At 41.8% G+C, this 23862-nt stretch overlaps 2 protein-coding genes across 11 annotated transcripts in view; one reads left to right on the top strand and one right to left on the bottom strand.

Annotated features, from left to right (window-relative positions):
• Nucleotides 1-15300, top strand: part of TMC5 (transmembrane channel like 5) — a 28668-nt gene extending 13368 nt beyond the window's left edge. For 4 of the 9 annotated variants that reach the window (XM_075105127.1, XM_075105128.1, XM_075105129.1 and 1 more), the window contains exons 8-22: nt 1209-1360; nt 2734-2878; nt 3440-3595; nt 4160-4326; nt 4994-5072; nt 5480-5580; nt 7361-7456; nt 8047-8122; nt 8986-9119; nt 10282-10455; nt 11738-11816; nt 12161-12253; nt 13364-13465; nt 13759-13804; nt 14382-15300. In XM_075105127.1, coding sequence (XP_074961228.1) covers nt 1209-1360; nt 2734-2878; nt 3440-3595; nt 4160-4326; nt 4994-5072; nt 5480-5580; nt 7361-7456; nt 8047-8122; nt 8986-9119; nt 10282-10455; nt 11738-11816; nt 12161-12253; nt 13364-13465; nt 13759-13804; nt 14382-14497 — 1716 coding nt within the window. In that variant the 3' untranslated portion in view covers nt 14498-15300. Of the gene's footprint in view, nt 1-1208; nt 1361-2733; nt 2879-3439; nt 3596-4159; nt 4327-4993; nt 5073-5479; nt 5581-7360; nt 7457-8046; nt 8123-8985; nt 9120-10281; nt 10456-11737; nt 11817-12160; nt 12254-13363; nt 13466-13758; nt 13956-14381 lie in introns of those variants that run through there. The other 5 variants (XM_075105132.1, XM_075105133.1, XM_075105135.1 and 2 more) reach the window with 3 other exon arrangements.
• Nucleotides 14233-23593, bottom strand: GDE1 (glycerophosphodiester phosphodiesterase 1). 2 transcript variants are annotated; one of them, XM_075105140.1, is made up of 6 exons: nt 23152-23593; nt 21281-21452; nt 19889-19994; nt 19025-19117; nt 18180-18391; nt 14233-17777 (listed from the first exon to the last, which is right to left on the bottom strand). In XM_075105140.1, exons 2-6 carry the CDS (start codon nt 21385-21387, stop codon nt 17630-17632), a joined length of 666 nt encoding a protein of 221 aa, XP_074961241.1. In that variant the 5' UTR covers nt 21388-21452; nt 23152-23593; the 3' UTR covers nt 14233-17629. The 2 variants fall into 2 exon arrangements, with proteins under 2 accessions (XP_074961241.1, XP_074961240.1); XM_075105139.1 differs by having other exon boundaries at nt 17270-17777; nt 21281-21456; nt 23152-23568.
• Nucleotides 23594-23862: the final 269 nt, after the last annotated feature.

Below are 23862 nucleotides of genomic sequence, written 5' to 3'. Positions count from 1 at the left end.
AAACTCACGATAGAGTAAAAAAGTATTCTTAAGAGGTGGAGTTAGAATTTTACACGACTAGAAATACATTTAATACATGTTTGAAGATGGAGCTGCCACAAACATTGACTCAGAGTGAGGTGAATGGAACTCATTCTGATGCATTTGTCTCACTGCAAATGATTGCTGTGTTCAGCAATATTTCAAGACTTCCGTCACTTTCAGAAAGAGACACAAAGGAAGCCAGGCCTTGCAGAGGTAGCTACAGTAGCCTTCAGCAAAACATTTTTCCCATGCTAGTTTTCCTCTGAAAATACAGTGCAGATTTCCATTTGTGATCCTGTGAATTTTGCTTATTTCCAAAGCTTTATTCTTCCAAGGAGCACACAGATCTTTCTGTGGCAACCCGCTGAACTGACTGGGGCCTGGAAACAGGAGGATCATTTCATTGTGTCAAGATCTTTACATTCAGGGAATAAAGTGCCAGGCTGTTTTTAAAGGAAGATTTTGCACTGCACTGACTTGGCTAGTATTAGTCCACTAGGTGATCAAAGATGACAATTTGCTCTTTTTTTTTTTTTTTCCCCTCCCCTTCTGTCTTTGCAGTAAAAAATTGTGTCAATCTTATTGTTGTTCAGGGATTTCTCTAGTCAATAAGCAAAACTCTGCTTTTACTAACACTTAGTTGAGAAGAATCTTTCTAGAAAGGAAAGATGTCAGCCTTTTCCTTCTAAAATTGCTTTTAAAGTGCTCAGTTTTATAGTAAAGCTGTTTAACTTTGCAAAGTACAGTCACCATTGCAGGAGTTCAGCTATAATGTAGTGACTAGTGTTGAATGTGACGAGCTTCCTTCCCGGTTCCTTCATAGTTGAAACAGTTTGTTGGTACAGAACCATGCTCCCAAGAAAGAAGCAATTAAGCGTTTCCCTCTTCAGGTATTTTCAGAAAAGACCAAGTCCTGCAGAGGTGTTGAATCCTCACAACCATGCCACATGAATCTTAAGAAGGATACAAGTCATTTATATCTCTAGAAGCTCTCAAAACTATGGGAAGATTTTAGCTGGTAGAAGGAAAGCAAAGGGCCTGATATTTAGAAATTTGATCACACCTGTGATTTCACAGTAGGGAATGGGACAGCTCCCATTTGACTAATTTGGCTTCAGATGATGATACTTCCCACCATATGCAGGTGATAGTAAACATTCTGAATGATGCCCATATCTTTTCAGGGTTATTTTCAAGAAACAGTACTGTACTACGGCTTTTACACCAATGCTACAATCAGTAAAATAGAGAACGGTCCATCTTACAACACGCAGCTGGCCTATATTTTCACCATTGGAATATATTTTGTGATCTGTCTTCTTATCTTGTTGTTCAGGTAAACTAACTATATATTTTTATTTCACTTATATAAGGGAGTTTAAAAAATCCCACCAAAAAACCCCCACCCTGTAAATGGTTGATGGTAATAATTACCTGAGTATGTTTCTCTAAGTCCTTATTTCCAGGTCTAGAGTTTAAGTAGAAGCTTCTGCTTGAAAAACAGTCTCCATTTATCTGATAAAGATTTGATTTCTGAAAAAATAACTGCAAAATAGTAAGGGATGTGCAGAGAATCCCAGTTCAAACCAATGAATATCATGATCCCCCTTTTGTAAGCTAATATCTTCTAGTATTTATGTGGCCTTCCAGAGGTAAAGATTGGCAGCAACAACTAGGAGAAGGAAATGTGACAGTTGTTTCTTACATAAGGTTTATTTTCCATGTAGTCTTATGTGACATGCTCTGACTTAGGTCCAGCAGCTTTGGGACTGTCATGCACTGTTCCCAGATTGTTATCCACAGCGAGACAGATTCTGTCTGTTAATGCACTTCATTGACAAGGTGCCAGATGGTTAACATGCATCACAATTTTATTATATTTTCCACTATCCTTAAGCAAGTTATTTTAACCTATATAGTAAGGCCATACATAATAAGACAGAAATTGGTAGAGCAAGATAGATTAAAATGGGGGAAGGGGAATACGACGTGTTTGGTGTTCCAGTAGTCTGCAGCAAGGTCAAAGGTGGTAGTGATCTCAGACCAGCTGAGGGGGAGCTCCACCGAGTTACTCCCATTCTCTGATTTTATAGCTGGTGTGAAGCCCCTAGTCCCACATATCTTTCTACCCAGCGTCTTAATCGCCACAGCATACCCTGCTGCGACGCTTGGAGCTGAACAGAGGGTACAGATGAATGAGGGGTGAGGAGGGATAAAGGCCTCATGGTTCAGGGAAAACGTTAACTCTTCTATAATTTAAAGGAGCCACACAACTAAACCCTCAACTATGAGTTGTGCTTGTGATTACTGTTTAGTTGTGAGTGGGTGACAGCTTCTTGATTTGGTTTAAATACTTCCCCCAGGGTGTTCTGCTAGAAACTGTCTAGGGTCTTGACATAAGTTTACGCCTAATTTTCTGGCAGCTGATGAGCAGTGTAGGGAGTGGCAGAGGCATGTTACCGGAGTCTGCACGGTTGGGGCTGTGGGCTAATCAAGGGACGATCACCAAGTCTTCACCTAGCTCCCGCCCCTCACCTTGGCCTCATCGTGGCGTCCCCTTTTCAGCAGAACCCTGGCATTAGACAGGTCCCAGGGTAAGGACCCCACAGGAACAGGATAGAAAAACTGACAAAGCTCCCTTCTTGCCCTGCTGTACAGACATAGTGTATTTCCCCATTATGCATCTCACAAATTTAATTTTCATTGCAGCATGGGAAGATTATTCTGCAAGAACTTCATTAACCTCCAGGTATACTCTGGAAATGCTAGCAAACTTCTCTGCACTTGGGACTTCAATTTAACTAATGAAAAAGCTGTGAAGCTGAAACAAAAGAGTCTCAGCACACAAATAAAGGTACAAAAAGGTAGAAAGGTACAAAACTAGCATGTGTGAACCACTCTGCCAGAGACTTATTTGTGCATACAGATTTGTATATGCATATACAAGTCTCTGGCAGAGTGACTCAAGCATGCTAGTCCTGTCCCTAATAGATATGTCTTCCTGACTGTTAAGTTTCATTTGGCTTGAGCTCCTGGAGTTGGCTTAGCTACTTGTTTTTGTTTTTGCTTTAAACTACATAGAAATATTTGTATGCTTCTGCTCTACTGAATTCATCTATCTGACTATTGAATATTTGCCAAACAGAATATTTCTTCTGTTTTTCCTTCCTGCTATTTAACCATTTTGTAAACAAAAGGCAGGCTTGTAATATTATCTGTGAAATACAGTGTAACTGTCAAGACATAAGACTTTTAGGATAGGAATGCAAAGCTGTCCATTAAGAGTTCCCAGGATATTACTCTGCCCATCTTCTAGAGAATAATCTTTCATTCAGTATCTCAAGTATTTATTTGAAACACGTTTGCTTTATGCTGTTGACTAAGGAATTCTTCAGTAGGATTTGTTTCCTTGCAGGAAGACCTCACTGAAATAAACCGAGAAGGTCTAAATTTTTCTGTAACAGAGAGAGTTGTTCGTATTGTTGTTCATCTTGTGTGTTGGGTTGCTTCCCTGGGAACAGCCGTAGCTGTTTGTGCTGGTGTTTACTTCCTCTCCATTAATAACCTAAAGGTAAGGACAGATTTGCAGTCTGGTTTTGGAGATGTGTTTTTCCACACGGGTATCTTACACTGAGTGCTAGGAGGAGTCTGTTCACTACTATGACCATAGGGAAGCATAGCTGTTGTTTCTGCCAATGCAAACACAAATTTTGCTGTGCCTAAAAAGCTGGTTTGCAAAGACTCATACCAGTGGGGACTATGGCAACAGTGTAGGACCTGAGGGATCTGAGCAAACCTCCCTCCTCACACCAGCAGCTGGTTGCCTGGGCTCCTGCTAGGTTAGGGATAGTGCAGCTGGTGACCTTGAAAGAAACAGCAAGAAGATGCCTCAGCAAGGCCTGCCTCTCCTTCGCCTAGAAGCTGCTTTTAAGCTGAGGCTCCCACCCTTGGTCCCATGTAACACAGGGGAAGGGGAGAGGGTCACTGTGCTGCTGGTCATGGGCCTATAGAACATGGTAGTCTCTAACCTGAGAACATACAAGGAGGTGTGCCAAGTGTCTTTTCTGTGGACACAACTTGAGGCAGCATTTCGGTTAAAGTTGTTTGGTTGGTGTTTTTTTTTTTCCTCTGTAAGCTGTTTGTGAAAGGGCATAAAAATGACCTAAAGAGCCAAGCTGCCATGTTGGTGCTACCTATTGTCGCATCTCTCCTCAACACATTCATCCCGTTCTTCTACTCATGGCTTGGACACCTGGAGAGATTTCAGACTCCTGGACACCAGATATATGTCACTATTACAAGGTATTTGTTGCTAGCAGCTCATAGTGCTTTTTGCCTGAAGTTGTCCGACTCTTCCGTTTGAGAGCAAGCTGTGTCTAGGTGGTGTGGTGGGCAGTAGGGAGCTGTGGAGGAGAATTAGTCTTCTCCAAAGGCTTATGTACACTCTTCCCTCCATGTGTTGTTTATCTTCTGTGAACCTTCTGGAGTGTTATATCTCTGCATAAGGACAGAGTATGATTTCCCTTTCAATTAGGCACACTGTGACACTGGGCTTGGTTTTGCTTGTAGATTCCCTAGATGGCTCCTGGACTGTTAGCTCCCCGGGGAAAGGAAGGGGAGAGAGGAATGAGGAGGTCTTACTTCACTACAGATGCATGGAATTAACAGCACATAACCCCTCGTGCCCCTCAGACCTTCCTCCCCTGTGAAGCCCACACACCCAACCATTGGCCTGTTTAGCAGAGGCTTGTGCCAAGGTTGTCAAGCCCAGCACCCCTTCCGCCAGGACAATAGAATAAGGCTGCACCCAAGCTCCGAGGAGAGCTACTGCTAGTCCTGGCACTCCACAGTGTTATTATTGTTATAAGAGGAGGTAATAATGTGTAACCAACGGTCATCCTGCCATCATTCCTTCCAGTGAGCGTATGGACCAGCTGTCAGTGCAGTTACTGTTAACTCTTCTTTTTAGAAATGTACTCCTGAAGATGTCAGTTGTTGGAATACTGTGCTACTACTGGCTTCATGTTGTGGCTGCATCAGAGTCACAGGTAAAATTTCAAAAATAAAAAATGTTGACTTAAAATGCCAGGTTAGGAACCACTTTGATAAGGAGCTTGTTCCAGCAAAGAGAAGTACATGTCGTGTCTTGGAAAGGTAAATTTGCCACCCCAAGGTTTTTTTATCAGCATCTCTAGAGAAATGAACTGTAGGAAAAAATTAATCACCCAACTCAGGTCTCAGCTGGTTTGCAGCATTGTTCAATGAGATGTCAACTCTGATTAGTAAGGGTGTTAGCAGAAACTTGGTCGGTAGCTCAAGTTTCAGGTGCCCAGGCATTTGGGAGCAATGTTAGAATTGCATGATTTTTTGACTTCTAGATATGCTTCTTTTTTTTTTTTCTTCTTCTACTTCTTGTAGACTGTACTACAAGAACTACTGTTCTACTTTCTTGCAGGAGTGCTGGGAAACTCTGGTTGGCCAAGATATCTATCGTCTTGTTCTAGTTGACTTCATGTTTTGTTTGCTTGGCTCTTTCTTTGGAGAGTTTTTACGAAGGTGAGTACTACTTTTCTAATCTTGTTTTTATTCATTAACCAAAGACACGAGGGACATGGTTGTTTTGTTGGTGTTTTTTTTTTTCCAATGTGAAAAAAGAAGTCCAACAGACGCGTGGCTGTGGCACCACTAAAGCTTCCTTGATTGTCTCTATCAGGCATAACTCTAGGAACATGCCTTGCATATATTGCAGCTCCTTCTTAGGAGGAGGTCAGTGTGTACTGTTCTTTTCTCCCAGTGTCTCCTTTTTTCCTTTGGAGATGGAAACACAGGCAGGGAGGAAGCCACACTGTACTCCCGTAGAACTCCTGAATGAGGTGACAGAGGACTAAGTGTCTCAAGCAGAAAACCTTGGTTTTCTGCATATGCACAGGCACACTGCTAGCTTTCCTTGGTATGTCCCCCTGTGTTTTTTTTAATCTCTTAGTTATGTCACTCTACAGAGTGCACACAAATTTAAAGACTTATTTTAATCAGACTTGTTAAGGACATAATATGACTTTCAAGTGTAGAGTTCTGTAGCATGGTAAGTGAGAAAGTATTTTTAACTAAATATGAATACATCGAAGCATGGAAGCAAAAAGTAATTTAATTCTGACATCTGCTGTGCATACCTTCCTATTGCCAAACATTATTTATGACTTAAGGTAGAAGAGTATTTAAGTGCTTTCCAGCTCTACAGAGCATTTAGGGTTCCTGGCCATACTTGTGTAGGAGATCCATTGTGTGCCCTTTGCTCATGATGTGAACAAGCCTGATTTACAAGGTAGGACTTTGTTAACTTTATGTTAAATCAACACAAAACAACACTGAGAAGCCCTTGAAGACTTTCCTGCCACAGCTCTTGCCAGTGTACTTTAATCCTTGTTCTGTTCTCGTTCTGTTCAGGTAGGAAACCACCTCCCAGCAAAAGGTCACAGTATGAAAACTGCAGTGTCAGCTGTGATTAATGTCCTTCACTAAGCTGTGCAAAAGCACCAGACTTACAGCCATGAAAGATTAAAAGTACATTTACTTGTATTTATTTGTATGTATTCAGAGTAACACCCTGCAAGCCTAGCCCTGAAACATTATTGATGATGAAGCTGGTCAGGTGATATCAAGATCTGTATTCAAGGAGAGATGGGATAGCTAACAAAATCTTTACTGTTCTTGCTACAACAAGCAGAAACTGAAACTTCCCAGCTCAGGAAAAATTAGGTGATAAAAAGGGATCGTTGCCCCTCAGTAGGAATCCTCTGGGTACTTGCCTTACCTCTGTGTGTCTCAGCTACTTGCAACCTCCGTTAGTTTAAAGTGCAGTATACTTTAGGATATATTAAGAGTATCAGTCTGAAAGATTAGGTTTTTTTATTAAGCCTGAAATTTTTCAAGACTCAGGAACTGAAAAGCTGTTACAGTTTTGTACTGAGGCAATTTCAACTGTTTAAGCATAAGCATACTTTTCTGATACAGTTACAAATCCTTTTTTTCTTTTTTTTTTTTCCTCCCCCTCCTCTCTTGAGTTGCATGAAAAATATCCCAGGTCTTACTTCACCCCTACTGTGTGTTCTGGGAATTTGCTTTTGCCAAATTCTGTTTCATTTTTTATGTGCTCTCTAGTCAACGAGCTGTGGCTGCTTTGCATGACATGGCTAATGCAGCCCCTGAATTATTTGTCATTGATGCTTGTATTCCAGAGGTCATTTGTAGAGATTTGTACAAAGGGTTTTATCATTTAGCAAGTGCTGTATTGGTGGGGTTTGGTTTTGGGTGGTTGTTGTTGTTTTCCCCCCCCCAGAATTATTGGAACGACAGTCTGTGTGAACCTGGGACTGCCAGAATTTGATATCGGACGAAATGTTTTAAATTTGATCTATGCACAGACTTTGACCTGGTAAGTAGTGATTTACAGCCAAAACTTCATTTGCATTTAGAAATACCATGGAATGTCCTTATTCAGGCATTTCTGGGTGCTTCACATCATGGGGGGAAAGAACCAGATAAATGCCTGAGAGAGATGATATATTAAGTACCTTTATAAGGATTGTGACTTGTCAGTTCTCTTGTAATTATGCAGTTAATAACAATAACCTTAGTCAGTAGTTTACCCTGTGGCCACCTGGTCTGAGAGAAACCCATAAAAAGAACATCCTAGAGTTTTGTTTACTCCCCCACTGGACCAGTGTTCCTGTTGAAGTAGTTTCAGTATTAAACCCTGGAAAAGATGCCGTATGTCTAACAATGATAAGTTTCTCCAGTTACAAGAGAGTTTTGCAGATGTGTACATAGATATTTATGTTTGAAGTTGCATATTTTTAAAAGTTGACTTGCTGTTACTGGATCAATGCTAATGTAACTACATTTCCAAATAACCAAACACTAACTGTATATGACATTAGTGTGATATTTTCTGCTTTCACTGACTGAGAGCTGTGTGGCGAATAGTGAAGATTTAACTTTTCGCTTATAAATCCTTTCTTTTAGGATCGGTATCCTCTTCTCACCTCTGCTGCCTGGTATCCAGATTATATCACTTTCTATAGTATTTTATGTGAAAAAGGTAACAAGCTTTACATGTATTCATTATAAACCTGCACTGTTTGAAATCTGGGCAGAATTTATTGTATTAAAGTGCTGGCTTTGTCTGGAGGCTGCGGGGTTTTGCATTTAGGGGAGCAGTTCAGTTGATTGGTAAAGCACACTTGGAGTGCATGCTTTAAAGGAGCACAATTTAGATGCACACCCTTGAATTACAAACCTGTGAAACCTTGGGGGTGGGGGAAGTGTGGAAGAGTTATAGGAGGGGTAAAAAGCACAGTTAGAGAGGGGAGAGAATAGTAAAATTAAAGGCTGGGGAGTTAAATGTGTACAAGTACATATGTGAATACAGATGCTCAGCCTGTGGCTGTGACTTTGGCTTCCTGCTTACTCTGCAGCATGTTCCCCCTGCCCAAGTTATCCAAGTGTAAGCAGGGTGATTCAGCTAAAGATCATGGTGGAAATTTCTTCTTTTCAGAATTCTTTGTCTCAGTAGTATAACTAGATTATAGATTTTTTTTTTATATAGTTGGGTCAACAAACAGTTTGTAATGTTGAATGTAGAACAAAACAATAGCCAGAGAGATTGATTCAAACTTCCTTGAACAGTGGGTTTGTGTATGCTACAAAAGCAAACTCTACCCAACAGAGTCCTGAGGGATGTACGAGAACCTCATTTTGCCTCTTACTCTTTAAAGACTACATTCTTGAAATTTTCTAGAACCACAGTATATCTATCAAATTCATATAAAATAAGTTCTTGGAAACTTTTGGTAGATGCTATTCCAGCAATTGCCACCAGCATTTCAGTGGGATTGACTTAAACCGAGTTGAAGTGGCAGGTAACACCATTCCAGGAATCAGTGTACTTGCATCTCTTTGAAGGTCAGTCTGATAATGAATTGCCAACCCCCTCGCAAAGTCTGGAGAACTGCTCAAATGACAACATCCTTCATGTTCCTGCTGTTTTTCCCTTCCTTTCTTGGAGTCGTGTCTGTCACTGGAGTCATTGTCTGGAGGTATGGAAGATCACTGGCATTCAAGCCTACTATGTTATACTGTGTGACCTGATACCAGGCAAAGGAATCTGCGTTTTTCTATAGAAAAAGCTCTATTAATTGCTAATGGAAGGTTTCAGATGTTGTGAGATGTTCTGTATTCTGAAAACAAGACCTGCTCAGTGACTTGGCAAGAATGCATTTAACACAGTAACTTGTCCCGTAAGAGAGTGGGAGGAGAAACAAAGTTATCTTGAGGTATTGGGTTCCTATTTAAATGTTACAGCAAATGTTGACTTTTCTTCCTCCGTAAAAGTTTCTGCAACCTAGTCCTAGTTCCTGGACTTATTTATGTTATAGGCTATTGTGTCCTGGAAAAACTCAGCTGAGGTCAACTTCTGGATTATTTACAAACTTAAAAGGCTTCTTTTGCATGGAGTGCTGACCTCTGCAGTAATGCATCTCAGTTGTTACCAGCATTTTAAAGCCGCTTTGTTTATGTGCCTGTTACTCTGGTCACAGTAACGAGGGCAGCATGAACACCCCTTTTCCTTTTCTTGGCAGTTTTCAGCCACATGATTTCAATATTTAGTAAGACAGGTGGCTACATGTGAAGCCGGGTGGGATGAAATATTTTAGAGGAAACACTTCCAGATGGCAAGTGGGAATTCCAGACTGTCTGGAGTGGTTCAATTTCAAAGCAAACAACATTTTCCTATTTCAGTCTACCTGAAAATGTTAATTTTTCCTACAGGCTGCCTCAGTTCACCACATCCTGTTACTGAAAATCTGTAGTGACTCATGTCCTCAAAGGCCAGGTGAAATGATGGTTCCCTTAAGCACCTGTGGTGAAACTTTGGAAATCCAGGTTTTCAGTTTGCTGTAGCTTGTGCTACAGTGATTGACCTGTTATATTTAGGTCAAGATTGTGTTTACAGGGCTTGGTACCTATCTATTGCAGAGAGGTCTCTTATCTCTCACTGTGTAGTCTGGGGTAGGCATTTTAATGGCTGGAGAGTGACCCAAGTTAAAAGTCAAACACAGATCATGGAAGTTCCCTGAGGGCCCAAAAAGAGCAGAGGGTTATAGCAAACTAATGAGCATCTCCATGTACAAAATCACAATATTAACCAAATCACTGGTTAATACATGAAGCTTTAAGTAGCTGTTTTCTCACTTTCAGGTTAAAACCTTCAGAAGAATGTGGTCCTTTCAGAGGCTTGCCTTCTATGTATGCTGCAATCTCTGAGTGGATAAAAATACTGGAAAATTACAATGCCTCAAAATGGGTAGTGTGGATCTACCATAACTTAATTACAAGTGAACTTTTCTTCTTCATTCTCACGCTTCTTATCCTGTAAGTACCTGCTAATGAAAAGCACTGGAAAAGGACCTGAAGTGTTAAAAACTGGCTATTGCATAGTCATTCTTCATTTAAAAAAAAAGCAAAGCACATTTTAAAGCATCAGAAATGGTTAATATATTGAAAATCCATGTATTTGAAGTACATTAAGATGTTATAAACCTTTTATGTTAGGATGCCAAAGCTCTTTACAAACCAGCTTCATGCTAACCCTAGGATACACGGCTTTTAACTGAGTATTTCTAGTTCACTGCTGTCTAGGCTGCAGATCTTGTTACCCCTGGCACACATAGCTTTAGCACCATCAGCAAAAGGGAGCATGCTGCACACAGTTGACAGGATAAACTGTTTCCTGCCCTGGCCCCGAGGTAAATAAATAGTAGGGAAAAGCAAGCTTTCACAAGCACAGGGAATATAAGCCAGATGTGTACTAGGACCCTGAGTGACATAAAAAGCAGAAGTTTGACAGACAGTTGCCTTGCCCTTTCTGACCATTTCTCATCAGTGGAGTCATTGGAGAAGATGATACCGTGCAAAGAATAGCTGAACTACCATAGGGACACTGTGGTGGAAGGGCGTGGTAGTGCACAAGCCACATGTTAAAGTGAGCACACCATATGGGGACATGCTAATAAGGAGGCTGCAGACTGCTTCCAGCTAATCTCAGGTAAATTCACATACTGTCCCCTTGGACAGTAAATTAAAAAGGGAATTATTTTGGTAAAACCAGTACGTGCATATTAAGCTATGTGCCCACTGATAGGGTTTGATGTTGTAGCTGTGCTGCTTGATATTTCTAGCATGGGCCATGCATACCCAGGAGCCCAAACCTGTTCTTGTAAAACAAGAACCCACTCATTCCAGTGGGACCAGGATTGGCCTGGAAGCAGCAAGTGTTCAGTGTTGTGATTTAAGGTCCAGGCAAGTGTCTAAGCAAATGACATAAAGTTGGATAAGGGCATTACGTTCCTATTTGTTATCTGAAATGCACCTTGTATTGTTGACTTACTTTAATTGTCCCTCTCATCTTGAATACAAGTCCATAAATCTTTGGGTCTTAAGCAATTTTGCATGTTTGCTGTTCTTTGTGTAATTGTATACACACATTTTTTTTATATATGTGTGTGTATATATTTGTATGTGTATGCATACATATAGATACATGTATATATGTCTTTTAATGGATAAAATAAACAAGGTAACTGTTCAGGCAATGGCTAAGACGAAATACTCATGGACATGAGCACTCATATATTGGACTTTTTTGTTTGTTTAGAATTATTACTTATCTTTACTCGAAAATAATAGAAGGAAGAAAGACCATGACCAAACTCTTACAGAAGCAAATTATTAATGTAAGTTTGACGTTCAGCTTTATCTTTTTTTTTTTTTAAAAAATGGCTTCCTTGTTGCTTGTCTCATCCTGCTGTTGTGGAGCTGCAATCTGCTTTTCCTATGACAATGCAAGGAGGGTGGGAGCGCTCCCCCATGGGAATTTCAGGGAAACTTAACTCACAGATAGAGTTGTTGCAAAATAATTTTATCTCCAAGCCGTGTTGCTGCAGCTCCCTCTGTAGACACGTTATTTGAGAATAAAAGGAATTTTAAGGATTATTCTGGTGAATGATTACTCATAGGCCTTGAGCCTCTCAAGAATGATGAGTCCATTCCAGCTAATGATCAAATGTCTTGACCATAGGAAGGAAAAGATAAAATATTTTTACTTGAAAAACTACGGGCACTGCAATGGGCAAAACAAAACCTATCTGCGCCAAGAGGACAAAGCCAGCAGGTCAGTTTGATGGTTCAGATACTACTTTGCAATTAGGTGCTTGGTACAATTTCATGGGGTTCCTCCAGCCTTGCAGACAGGCTGCTGTTCTGGGATATGTCCATTTAAAACTTCATGTAAGTAAGTTGACTGATTACTAGTTAATTCCAGACAGCAAAATGATGCCATGGAAGTTCCCTAACTATTTGTTCCAGGCTGGAATTTAACCTGGGAAGGATATAGAAGAGTCTTTGCTCTCACTAGACATTATTTATGCTTATGAAACTGAAAGAAAATATTCCTAATCTAAGTGTGCAGTGATGGTCACTAAAGGGTTCACACACACTTGAACCTTGCCTAGACTAAGAAGGAGGCTGCCTTCCTCCCCTGACTCTGGATTTCCTTAGGGGTTTATCGTTTATGTCGCCTACCCAATCTTTTCAGCTAAGGTAAAACTGAGTGCTTCGACCTAACCCCTTTTTAAATCCCATACAGAATCAAGGTAAATATCTATGTCTTAAACTTGAATTTATTTTCCAAATCAGTCCTGCCTGCCAAGCCATCAAGTTAGTGTTAAAATGTGCACATATTGGTGCTGTGCAGTGTTTTTATTTGGGTTGAGTGAAAACTCTTCGACCTATATACTGGTGAAGAAAAAGAGTTTGTTAGGTTCCCCTCCTTCCTCCCCAAAAAACAAATCCCCCTGTATAACTGGCCATCATTAATGTGATAATATAAATAAATATTGATAATTGATATTGATGTATTGATAAATATAAATACATATGTGATAATATAAATAAATATTGACTGTAAAGAGGGGAGCTTAAAGTGAATGGGCATTTTCTGTGTGCTGGGGACTTTCAAACACTAGACAACCCTGTAGCCATGTCCAGGGTCACATCTGGGACTCCTGAGGGGCTGGTTTGATAGCCAACAAAGTGTGGATGTTCCTGTAGTTGTTAAGGTTGGATTTCAGCAGGAGATGCCAGAATAATCTTATTGTGGATCTAGCAGAAGAGCCATCTCCCTAAACCAAGGGTAATACGTAAGTGTGAGTAGCACTGACCATAAAGCCATGACTGGAAGCCAGAATATAGTACTGCTAATGCGAAATATTCTGTCTTTCAGAGAAGCTCCTCTCCATACCACCAGTCCAGGCTCCCTGCCCAGCAAGTGCCAGGCTACCCAGGAAGTGCATTTCACAGAAATCAAAATGCATCCCACAACGAGGTGAGATGGTTGAAAGAAGGAAGTCTGCTACATTTCCCTATATAGAACCTGGGGCATGATATAGACAATGGGCATAGATTGAACAAAGAGGACATCCTGTATGTATAGAAGCAATTTTAAAGATTGATTTGAACATGTACAAAAATGTAATCAGAATAGCTGTTAGAACAGTCATACAGACCTGCCTAAGATCTGGAGCGTATGGTAACTGGTGTCTCTTTGAATACAAGAATACAAGATAACAGGCACAAGGGAAACATCGATCTAAACCTACTTGTGAATTTTGTTTTCAGTATCCCCATTCTGCTGGGATCTTGAGGAGGACTGGCTTCCCACTAGGTAAGCAACAAACACCAAATGCAGAAAGCAGCTTTTAAAGCTCAGCTCAGTAAATGTGTTTGCTGCAGTACAGACGCAGCATATAGCAGCTTGATGTGAGAGACGCAGAATTTTAGCATCTTGTATAAAGAGAAAACAAAAAGACTGGGTTTTGGGGTAAGCATTTTCTATCGGATGTGCTTAGTGCTAGCTTGTTGCGATGTTGTTGGTGACTTCCGAACACTGATGACAACCTTCTGCACACCAGTTTTATTTCTGTGGGTAAACGAGCCATTTTGTCTTACGGGAGCAGCCACAGGCGAGAATATCACATCAAATTAGAAAGATAGTTCACATCTTCGTGTGAATCCCCGAAGAGGTTATTAATGATGTAGACTCCCTAGGTCACTGTATGTCTGGAATAAAAAAGGCTATGGAAACTTGTGTGGTAGCTTGAACTATTCCTGGTTTACAGAGATATGCAACTTCATTCCAAATACTTGACAGATGAGACACTTAAATAGCACAGGCTTTTCAAGAGGGGTGGTTATTACTTGGACACCAGCACAGTTAACATTACTTCCTTTGTAAAAAACAGGTTCAGAGGCATCCCAGGCCAGCAGCAGACCAGGCATTTCTGAGGCAGTGGCACTCGCTCTGCGTGCCCGAGAAGCAGCTCAGTGGGAAGACAAAGATGATTACACAGGTTTTTGACTGTGAGCAGGCACAATCAATAATGAATGTTAAATCACTGACTGATGTTCCGCAGAAAGTAATACTCATTTGCACTAATGACTGAAAGAACCGATCAAACTTTTCTTTAACCCCTAAATGGAAGAAAAACTAGAAGAACAGATTGCAAAATGCATCCCAACTGCAGATTATTATTATCATAGGGAACATCCTGCATGTTTGGTTTGGGTTTGAAGTAGTGGTCATCAGCCTTCCCCCAGCACAGGCCATTGCCTCGATAGAGCAAGTGTCCCTCTGCAGCAGGTCACTTGTTGACTAAATCTAAGGAAACTTGTGCCTGACTGTAAATAAAAGCTTTGGTCTAAAAATATTATGTCAGTTATATTGTTCAAAATGTTTTTATCTGAACCAAAGGTGAAGTATTAGTCAAATAAGAACAGAATGAAATTAATATGCAGCCGTTTTCAATGACTGAGGTGTTGTAATGGCTGCAAAGTAACTTGTGTGAACCACGTTAGGCTTCTATTCCACTTTTACTTTTCTGAGCCATTTTTACAGTTTATTACAGTCACTTAAATCCAGCTTTGATGTCAACAGCTTTCAGAACTTTTTTTTTTTGAGTGACTACTTTTCAAAATTCTCATCTGTGTAAAACCACTGCTTGTAAATAAAAAGTTTGACATGTCTTTTGCCAGTGAGGGATAGATTGGAAGTAATAGTATTGAGATTTTTTTTTAATCCTATGTGACTTTGAGACACTTGATGCAGCTTCTTTTTATTCAGAGCCTTAACTTTGCCACAATAATAAATATTTTTTTAGCCCATTTTCTACTACTGCCTGGTTTATTCCTCCCTTTTTGCTTTGGACATAAGAATGCCTTAGGAAAGAGGCACATCTTTTCCTCATGCTCATAATTCAGGTTAAAGACAGCCCAAAACCAGCCACCAAAGGTATGAAGAAAGGACAAAGTTTACACACACTGTGTGATCAGAGATTCAATTCTGTTATATTTTTCTGCATGTAGAGCTGCACAGCTGGCTGTGAATATTGAGTGCAGGCCTAGTGTTTGCACTGTGGACAGTGACTCAATAGTGCCACCAACTCGAGCAGCAACAAGAGTGGACCTTTGGGCTAGCCCCTCGAGAGCACCTGCGGCACACAGCAGCAAAGGCAGAGGCTACAGCAGCCATCAAATGGCTGGACAGAAGCTGTTTGAGGGCATGATGTACACATGCTATAGGATGTACACTGGAAGGCAGAGGCTGTTGGTTCTGCAGCACAGGGTGGATGAGTGACATGAACTGAAGGGCTCTCACAATCCTGACATGAAAAATCACACTCTACTCCTCTGTTTGTGCTTATACATAGCCAAAGACAGAAGCAAAAAAAATCCATCCCCCCTTACAGAAGGTGGCATCGATCTGCTGCTAATTCAGAAGTTTGAACTTACTTTAATTGGGACAACGGTGTAGCTCTTGCCACTGATGACTGATTTTTTTTTATTACCTTTTGCCTCTTTTACATAAGTTTTTTTTTAACAACAAAAAAAACCAACTCAGCCTAGTGCATGAGAACTAATTGTAACTGTGAGGCATATTATCAAGGACATTTACATCCAAAGCAATGCACCAAACTGCACCACTGCTCCCTGTGCTTTGCTGTCCCATTTCTGGTAAGTGCAGCTTTCCCCAGCACATCGCAAAGCGATCACCCAGTGCAGAGTGCAGCACCTCAACTGGAACACGGCAACGCCTGAACAAGGAAAACATGAATTCAACGGCACTGACGTAGCACAAGAACTACCTTACTGAAACATGGTTATGCTTTCTAGTCTGATGTACACATCGCTACACAGGCAGTCTAGGGTATCTTGTGAGCTTACGTCTGGATAATCTGTAACAGGAAACTGATCTGTTAAATGTTTGAATTCTGCATTCCTCTTGAGATTAGTGTCATATTCTTCTGAAATGAAATTATTGAAATTAGGAATTCCATGTACTGGCCATTAAGAAAAGGTGGCCTAATTTATGTTAGGGCTGGGTCCACACAAGTTTTCTGCTTCTGCTAATCATTGACAATCTTTTCTAACTACCAGCTCCTTCAAGAGCAGAGCAAAAATTGTTCACGGTGCACTGAATGTAGCTGCAATGAGAACACCTGGGGTTTTTACTTGTTGGAGAAAACAAGCAACCTGCACAAATTTTGACATTTTGTATCTATCTACTGCTGCATAGCTGAAGAAGAATACCGTACCTGTGAACTATCAGATACTTCTAATTCTAACTGCAGACTCCTTTGCTTTCAAGTTAAACACGGATTACAGCTTCCCACATATCCTTGTGAGTGCCCTTCAACTGTGCAAACAATAAGCAAAGTAAAAAAGCATTTCAGCTCTTTGTTCTACTACTACCAGCACTCAAGACATAGCTTTCTTTAAAGAATACATACATTCTTGTGCTGTATCATTAGAAGACATAATCTTCTATCCTCCCTTGGTTCTTTTAAAAGTCTGGAAGATAAGAAGATACTCAAGTTTTATCCATGAAGTCTCACAGTCTTGACACTGAACAGGGAAAGCTGGCTTTCTTTTCCTTGTCAGGATGCACCTTTCCACGCAGTGGGAGGGACATAGAGTCACTCTGGTTTAGCACCATTGTTTTCAGGTTCTGTTTTGAGAACAGTAATGCAGATGTTTTTAAGATGCCATAAATCAACCTCAAACTATCATACAGTTGTAGAACAGACTGTTTAAATTATTAAAATCAAAGTAGGGCAAATTTTGCCACCAAAAATTGCTGCTATGACTTTATAACCCAGATTTAAACAAAGCAAAGGAACAGTCTGAGAATTATAAAGCAACCTGCACATACAGTGTATTGCCCAGTCAGCTTGTCAAAACCGATCCTTTCACATAACCGTGCTATCTCCTCAGACTACAAATGGCTGACTCAGCCTTGTCCAGTGTTGTAACAGAGGGTTTGTCTGCATTTGCAATCTGCCCGTACAGCAGAAGTGAACTGCTGCTCTTCCTTTTCCCAGAGCTATCATTAGCAGTCCCATCTGCACCTGTGGATACCCCCCTCAATGGTGAATTCAGACCCACCCAAGTAAGATAGTTTAGTCACACTGGTGAGGGTCTACAAAGCACCGGCCTAGTAATGAGGATCACAGTCTTCCACCAAGCTGTCAGTGATGTAGCTGGATTCAAGGACGCTTTCATAGTAGCTTTTTTCTGCAAATGTGTTCACTGTCCAGGCAACCACTTGAATTCCCTTTGAAGACCAGTGCCTCACATACTCTCTGCAAGGAACAAAGACACTGTAAGAGGAAGGCTAACGCTACCATATTTAAGGAAGATAGTGCTGAGGCTACAACTGAATTTTAGTCTTACATCAGTATCACATCAAGAACGACAGCACCTCATCTTTTTGTTTTATTACTGTAAACAGGCAAAAGCAACAAGTTTTCTTTCCCTTTGATATTAAACTTAGGATCAAAATACAGATCTGTATTTCTATCTGTAAAATACAGATTGAAAAGATAGAGGCTTAAAATAATAAAATAGCATGCGGTAAAGAAATTAAACCACCTTACACAACACTAACTGGAACATATCGATTAACATACACTATGTTAACTCCACCCTTAAATATTAATAGAACAATAATGCCGCCTGATATATTAGCAAGCTTTAAGACTTACTGAGAAACAAAATTTTTCTGTATGAGGAAAGCTGAAACCCCACACAATCGCCACAAAAAACTATGAAGGCTCCAATCTAGAATGACATCCATCATCATATACAAATAATGTTTCCAGGAGGAATTGAAACGGGGTGTCCCATCTCCAAAATGACTCAGATACCAAGGCCTGTGTGTTAGCGCTGTTACAACATTTGCATCAGCTTGTCTCATCTGGAAGATCAAGGAGAAAAGACTGTAATTCATACAAAAGCCATATACTTTGGGAGAGGTCAGATACAGAGTGCTAGTTTGCATTTGCAGCTCTACCGGAATCCTTCTCCCCTTCCCCCGCAATCCTTCTGTAACTCTTTTAGAGATACATTAATGATATTTTACTCTTTTTTCTTTAAAACATACTGAAAAAAGCAATGGCTCTTATGTTAAAAAAAAATTGCACAACAGTCAGGCAATGGAATAAAATACATAGTAAATGGACTTGGCAATGAGAACTACGAAAGTTTTAAGAATAGCCTTCATTTACATCAAGATATGAGGTTTATTTAACAGAGACCTTGCACACAGACACCTGGCCATAGGCCAACTGTAAAAGCAACGCACTTTTTCCTACATAGCTTTCAGAATGGAGGGAAATGTTGTAGATTCATATGTGCATCTAATGAGCACAGAGTGATCTTATTAGATTATGCAGGAGACTTATGATTTATGGTTTTTTTTTTTTTTTTTTTTAAAAGTCTTGGCAATTTTAACAGCCGAAAAGTAATCTGGATCTGCAAGTTGTACATCTTGCTCAAATTCCCAGACAGAACTAAAAATAATCGAAAATAAGCTTTTAGGAAACATCACCTTATAAACAACATCTGGCATGAAAGAACAGACTATGCTGCTGTTATACAAACGTGGAAATTCCAGGTAGAGTTGTTTTAGGGCATCGACTGCCTGTCAATGAGAGATACACACGTTATCTTTATACACACGCTCATATTTACTTCACACTGCAAAGTTATTTTAGAATAATCCCCTTTAAAAATACTTTCCTATTCTGTGTAACAAGATTTAAATGGAGAGTGGGGAGAAGAAAAACAGCATCTTGTTTATACCATTAACACAGAAATGGCGTTCTGATTTTTGCAACAAAAGTCCTTTTCGTGATTCTGTTTACAGCAATGAATACCATTCTCCGTGTCTGAAATACCCTTAAATATGTTGTGGATAACATTCTAAAGTACCTCCTTGGGTTTAGTTCAAGGGGGAAAATGAATTTATTTCCATATTTTTCTATGCTAAAGAAAAAATTATTCTGATTTGCATAAAATGTTAGTGATTGATCACCTGTATCTGCCTTCAGTAATGCAAATTATAGACAAGCAGGATCCATAGTTCAAGGCTGAAGATGAGATACCAGCTCCCCTCAGCACAGGCAGGGAATTCCCTTTGCTTTGTTTCATTATGTTGCTGTGAGCTGAACTGAACACTCACACAAGTCTCGTGCTAATTTTAAGTTGCAGCTTCCCAGGACAATGGAATGGGATATGGGAACATGTTGTCTTTGCTTTGACAGCCCAGCTTGGGATGACACGAAGAGCTTACCCAGCCTCATTCATATTAGAGGAGGGCCTGTACCACTCATAGTAGTTTGAGACCAACAAAAAAGCAGGTCAGAAACCAAAGCAAGGGTGAAGGAAGGTGTCTTAGTACAGTAAGCAGTACCTGATTTGCATGGCCTTTGACATCAAAGTAGATTGTAAGGTTGTGATTCATAGATTCCACAACAGCTTCTCTCAGAGTTGGTACCTTTTCACCTTGGAATTTGCTCCTGTAGAAATGGAGAACTCGCTGGAACGCAGTCAAGAGACATGTGCACACACGGGCACACGCATCCCCAGCTGCACAGAGCTGTTTCCTAGGGATTCCTAAACACAGTTTGCTGATACGCTAGTATTAGAGGTGGGATTGAGCACCACTCGCAATGGCAGCAGCAGCTCTCTCACCCAGTAAAAGGCTGCCCATGTACAAGGATATGTGCACATCTCCTTTTCCCCCAGAATCCCACTAGACAACGTCCTTCTAAATTCAAGGTCTAATCTGATGCTCACTGACCCCACTTTCCACACCAAAACACTAACCTCAGTACTTCACCTCCTTCCTCAACCACCACAAAAAAGCATTCAGTCCCACCTGCTGACCACCTATCCGCCCACTTCATCCTCCTGACTGCACTCCCTAACCCTGAGCCAGAAACGCAGATCCTGGCAGAATAAGCAAGACGAGGATGTAGTTGCAGCTTCACATGTGAATAAATTATTCCTGATACAGTGACAGTGAACAACAGCCGGTCAGCAGTAACTGCCTATTTGGAAGTTCTCGCTGTGTGGTTCAGGTGATTGCTTTTCCAGTAACAGATGGGGTAAGATGCTGCTGTAACACAGACTCACAGGTGGCATATTTACAAGAGTCTGGAAATCCCTAGTGCAGCATCTCAGGAGCACACACTAAAAGTTCATCCTCTAAAATGGATTCACTTATGATACTATAGAAGTTGCATTGTTATCAAAATTTTAGTAATGTATAAAAATATTTTCCCCAGCGTACCACTGGAAGGGACCTTATCAGCCACTGAGCTCACAGCTCCTCCCTGAGACCACCCAGGAAATCTGTCTAGCTCCTTTTCAACAGTATAATCCTGATGTTTAGAATCCCCAAGACACAACCAGTCAAGAAACAGATGTGAATAAAATTAGTTTTAGAAGCAATTACTGAAGCCAATTTTGACATATAGTGAAACTCCCAGTATCTTTAGTGTCATGCAATCCATTCAGGGGAAGCTTATGTAGAGATGAACCTGTTTCACATTAGGCACCTGTGGATTTTGTCCTTGAAAGCCAATTATCTGGACACTACCTCACTGTTCCTATTGCAAGGATAGGTAAGGAGGTATAGTCTCATACCCTTCTAAAATCAAATGAGAAGTAACATATGGGACTAAGTTTTGAATTTACAAAAATTTTTGTCAGTGATAGATCAAATAATTTTGTTTAGTGAGAATGTTTTTTTTTTCCCCTGCTGAAACAGTGCTTTCAGAAATAGCAATAGTTCATTTACCAGAGCCTATGTTTTGCAGATGGATTAAGTCTCCTAATTTCATCAAAATTCAAGTCACACAATCTTCCAGACCCATCAGTTGTCCTTTCTACTGTTTCATCATGCATTAGAATGGGAACACCATCTGCAGTAAATTCAAGATCCAGCTCAACACCCGTTGCTCCATTCTTGGCTGCCTTAATTAAAAAAAAAAAAAAAAATCACATAACAGAAAAGAGCTTTACAGCTTTATAGATTTTATATAGGCACAGCTATAATTAGTTTGTATTCTGGTAAAAAAAAAACCAAAGTATTGATGTTCTTTTCAGTAAGCTTGATCTGCAGAACAAAGTAGGTTTTATCCAAGTTATTGTGAGAAGCATTCGTAGATCAACAATCTATTTTACAGATAAACCCATAGTGATAATGTCTCAGTCTTGGGACTGAGACTGTTTCAGGATAAAAATGCATCCTGCTTTCTCCTCCTGGTCTAATAACTCCTGAGTCCTTAAGTTACATTACTTTCTAAAAGTGAAGGGAAGCAAATGCCTACAGTTTAGATAATTTATAGATTAACACTTAGAAGCCAGAATCAGAGCAGGCCATCAGAGCATAAAGTCTTTGCTTGCACAAGAAAAAGCTATCATCCCTCTTTTTTTATGGAATACCAGTGCAACGTTTCCCTTCAGAGTCAGATTTGCCATTCATGTGCAGTTATGGTTGATCCACCATACGCAGTAGATACAAAGCTTCCCAGAAGCACCACTTACCATGCTTGTACGAGATAGTAGATATGTTCCTATCTGAGGAATCCCTGTATCAGAAAGCAACAACTAGCTGGGCTGCCTTAGAACATTTCATACATCCTGCTACTGCCCAGGCTCTTTCCCAGAAACTGCTCAGAAAAGCACCTGAGTGAACTCGACACAAGATGAGTTGTTCTGAAGGCTAAATGGCTCCTGGGAAAAGGGCCAACACACTAGAAAGACAAATGCCAGGTACGCACTAGGGTTTACTTTTGACGTATCTGCCATGTAAGGATCTCTATTGTGCAGCTTTAGAATTTATCAGAACACAGAGCCCTGCCTCACCCAAAGGTAAGAGACCATCAGAGCAGCAACATCTCATTGTCACAGATATGTTACATTTGAGAGATCGCTAATCATGAATTCAAACAATTCTCAGAAACAGTTTGCGAACCCTGGCTGCACCACGACGCCTCACAGATGAGGCAGCGGTAAGTTCCACGGCAGGGTTGTACACTGCAAGTCCTCACCACGTCAGATTTGCCCATAATTGTGGATTCTCATCACAGGTCTTCAAAGCTTAAAAAGCAAACGGCCTGTTACTAAGTTGCTGTCTGCTCTCTCTATTCTGTTGCGGCATCAGTAAAATACAGTATTTCATTACAGCTACATGGCTAAAATATCCATCAGCACCAACGATACAACACAGCTCCTGCAAGACTCGGATCTGATCAAACTGTTCTGAATCTTTCTGGGGATGAAGGACTGACAAGCCATACAGCTTCCTGCGGCAAGCTGGAAGACGCTGGAGTTATTCGGGGTGAAGTGGGCTTAGTGCCCGCCGAAAAGGCAGATTATCACACAGAGCCCGCAGGCTTGCGTTACTGCCCACCAACTGCGGTCTCTCACCCACCAGACCTATGGGGAGGCAGGCTACCCGAGGCTCGCTCGCTCTCCCTCCAGAGCATTTGGCAGCTTTGCCTCACGCTTCTGACCTGGTGCCAGGCCCTGCACGTCCCTTGGCGGCCGGGCACGCTAAACGCGCCTCTAGGGCCCCTCGGGGAATGGCCGGCTCTCGGGGCCGGGCCGAGGAGGGGCTCAGGGAAGGGCGGCGGGCACGCTGCGGCGAGGCGCCGCCGTGCTGACCTGTCGGATGGCCGCCAGCGTGTTCTCGGGCGCGTCGTGGGCGCCGCCGCGGTGGGCGATGCGGGCGGCGGCGGCGCGGGGCCGCAGGACGCGCTGGGCGCTCTGAGGCGCGGCGGGCTCCAGGCTGAAGAGATGCAGCGCCAGGTAAAGACCGGCCGTCAGCAGGCAGGCTAGCGCCGGGCTGCGGCTCAGGGCCAGCACCGCCCCCAGCAGCACCGTGAGGGAGATCAGCAGGCCTTCCCCATAGCACAACATGGCGGCAGCGCCGCCCGCCGAGCCGGGCCGGGCCGGGCCGGGCCGGATCTCACCCGCCGCCGCCTTTCCTCAGGGCGAGGGCGAGGGCCTGGGCAACACAGCCACAGCCAGCACCAGCCAACCAGCACTCAGCCGCCAGCAACCAACCGGCGCCCGCCTCTCACCCGCCTTCAGCTAACCGGCGCGTGGCAGCCGTCGCCGCCAGCCAATCCCTGCTGGGCACCGCCCGCCAGCAGGCGCTGAGGGGCGGGAGGGGAGCCGGCGGGCCCGGTAGTTTGCAGAGCTGAGAAGCCTCGCAGGTAAAGGTCGGAGGAGCGCTGAGGGAAAGTGTGGGTTATTCTAGGTAAAAAATGGCACAGATGAAAATATATGGTGCTAGTTGAAGGAAAGGTACCACTGTCCAGAGAGTCCCTGCGTGTCCTTGGAGAGCGTCGGGGTTTTCCAGCTATGCTGGCT

Source organism: Phalacrocorax aristotelis, chromosome 10, assembly GCF_949628215.1.
Source record: "Phalacrocorax aristotelis chromosome 10, bGulAri2.1, whole genome shotgun sequence".
Lineage (NCBI taxonomy): Eukaryota > Metazoa > Chordata > Aves > Suliformes > Phalacrocoracidae > Phalacrocorax > Phalacrocorax aristotelis.
The sequence above is the reverse complement of the archived record's forward strand: the minus strand, read 5'-3'. Positions and strand labels throughout refer to the sequence as shown.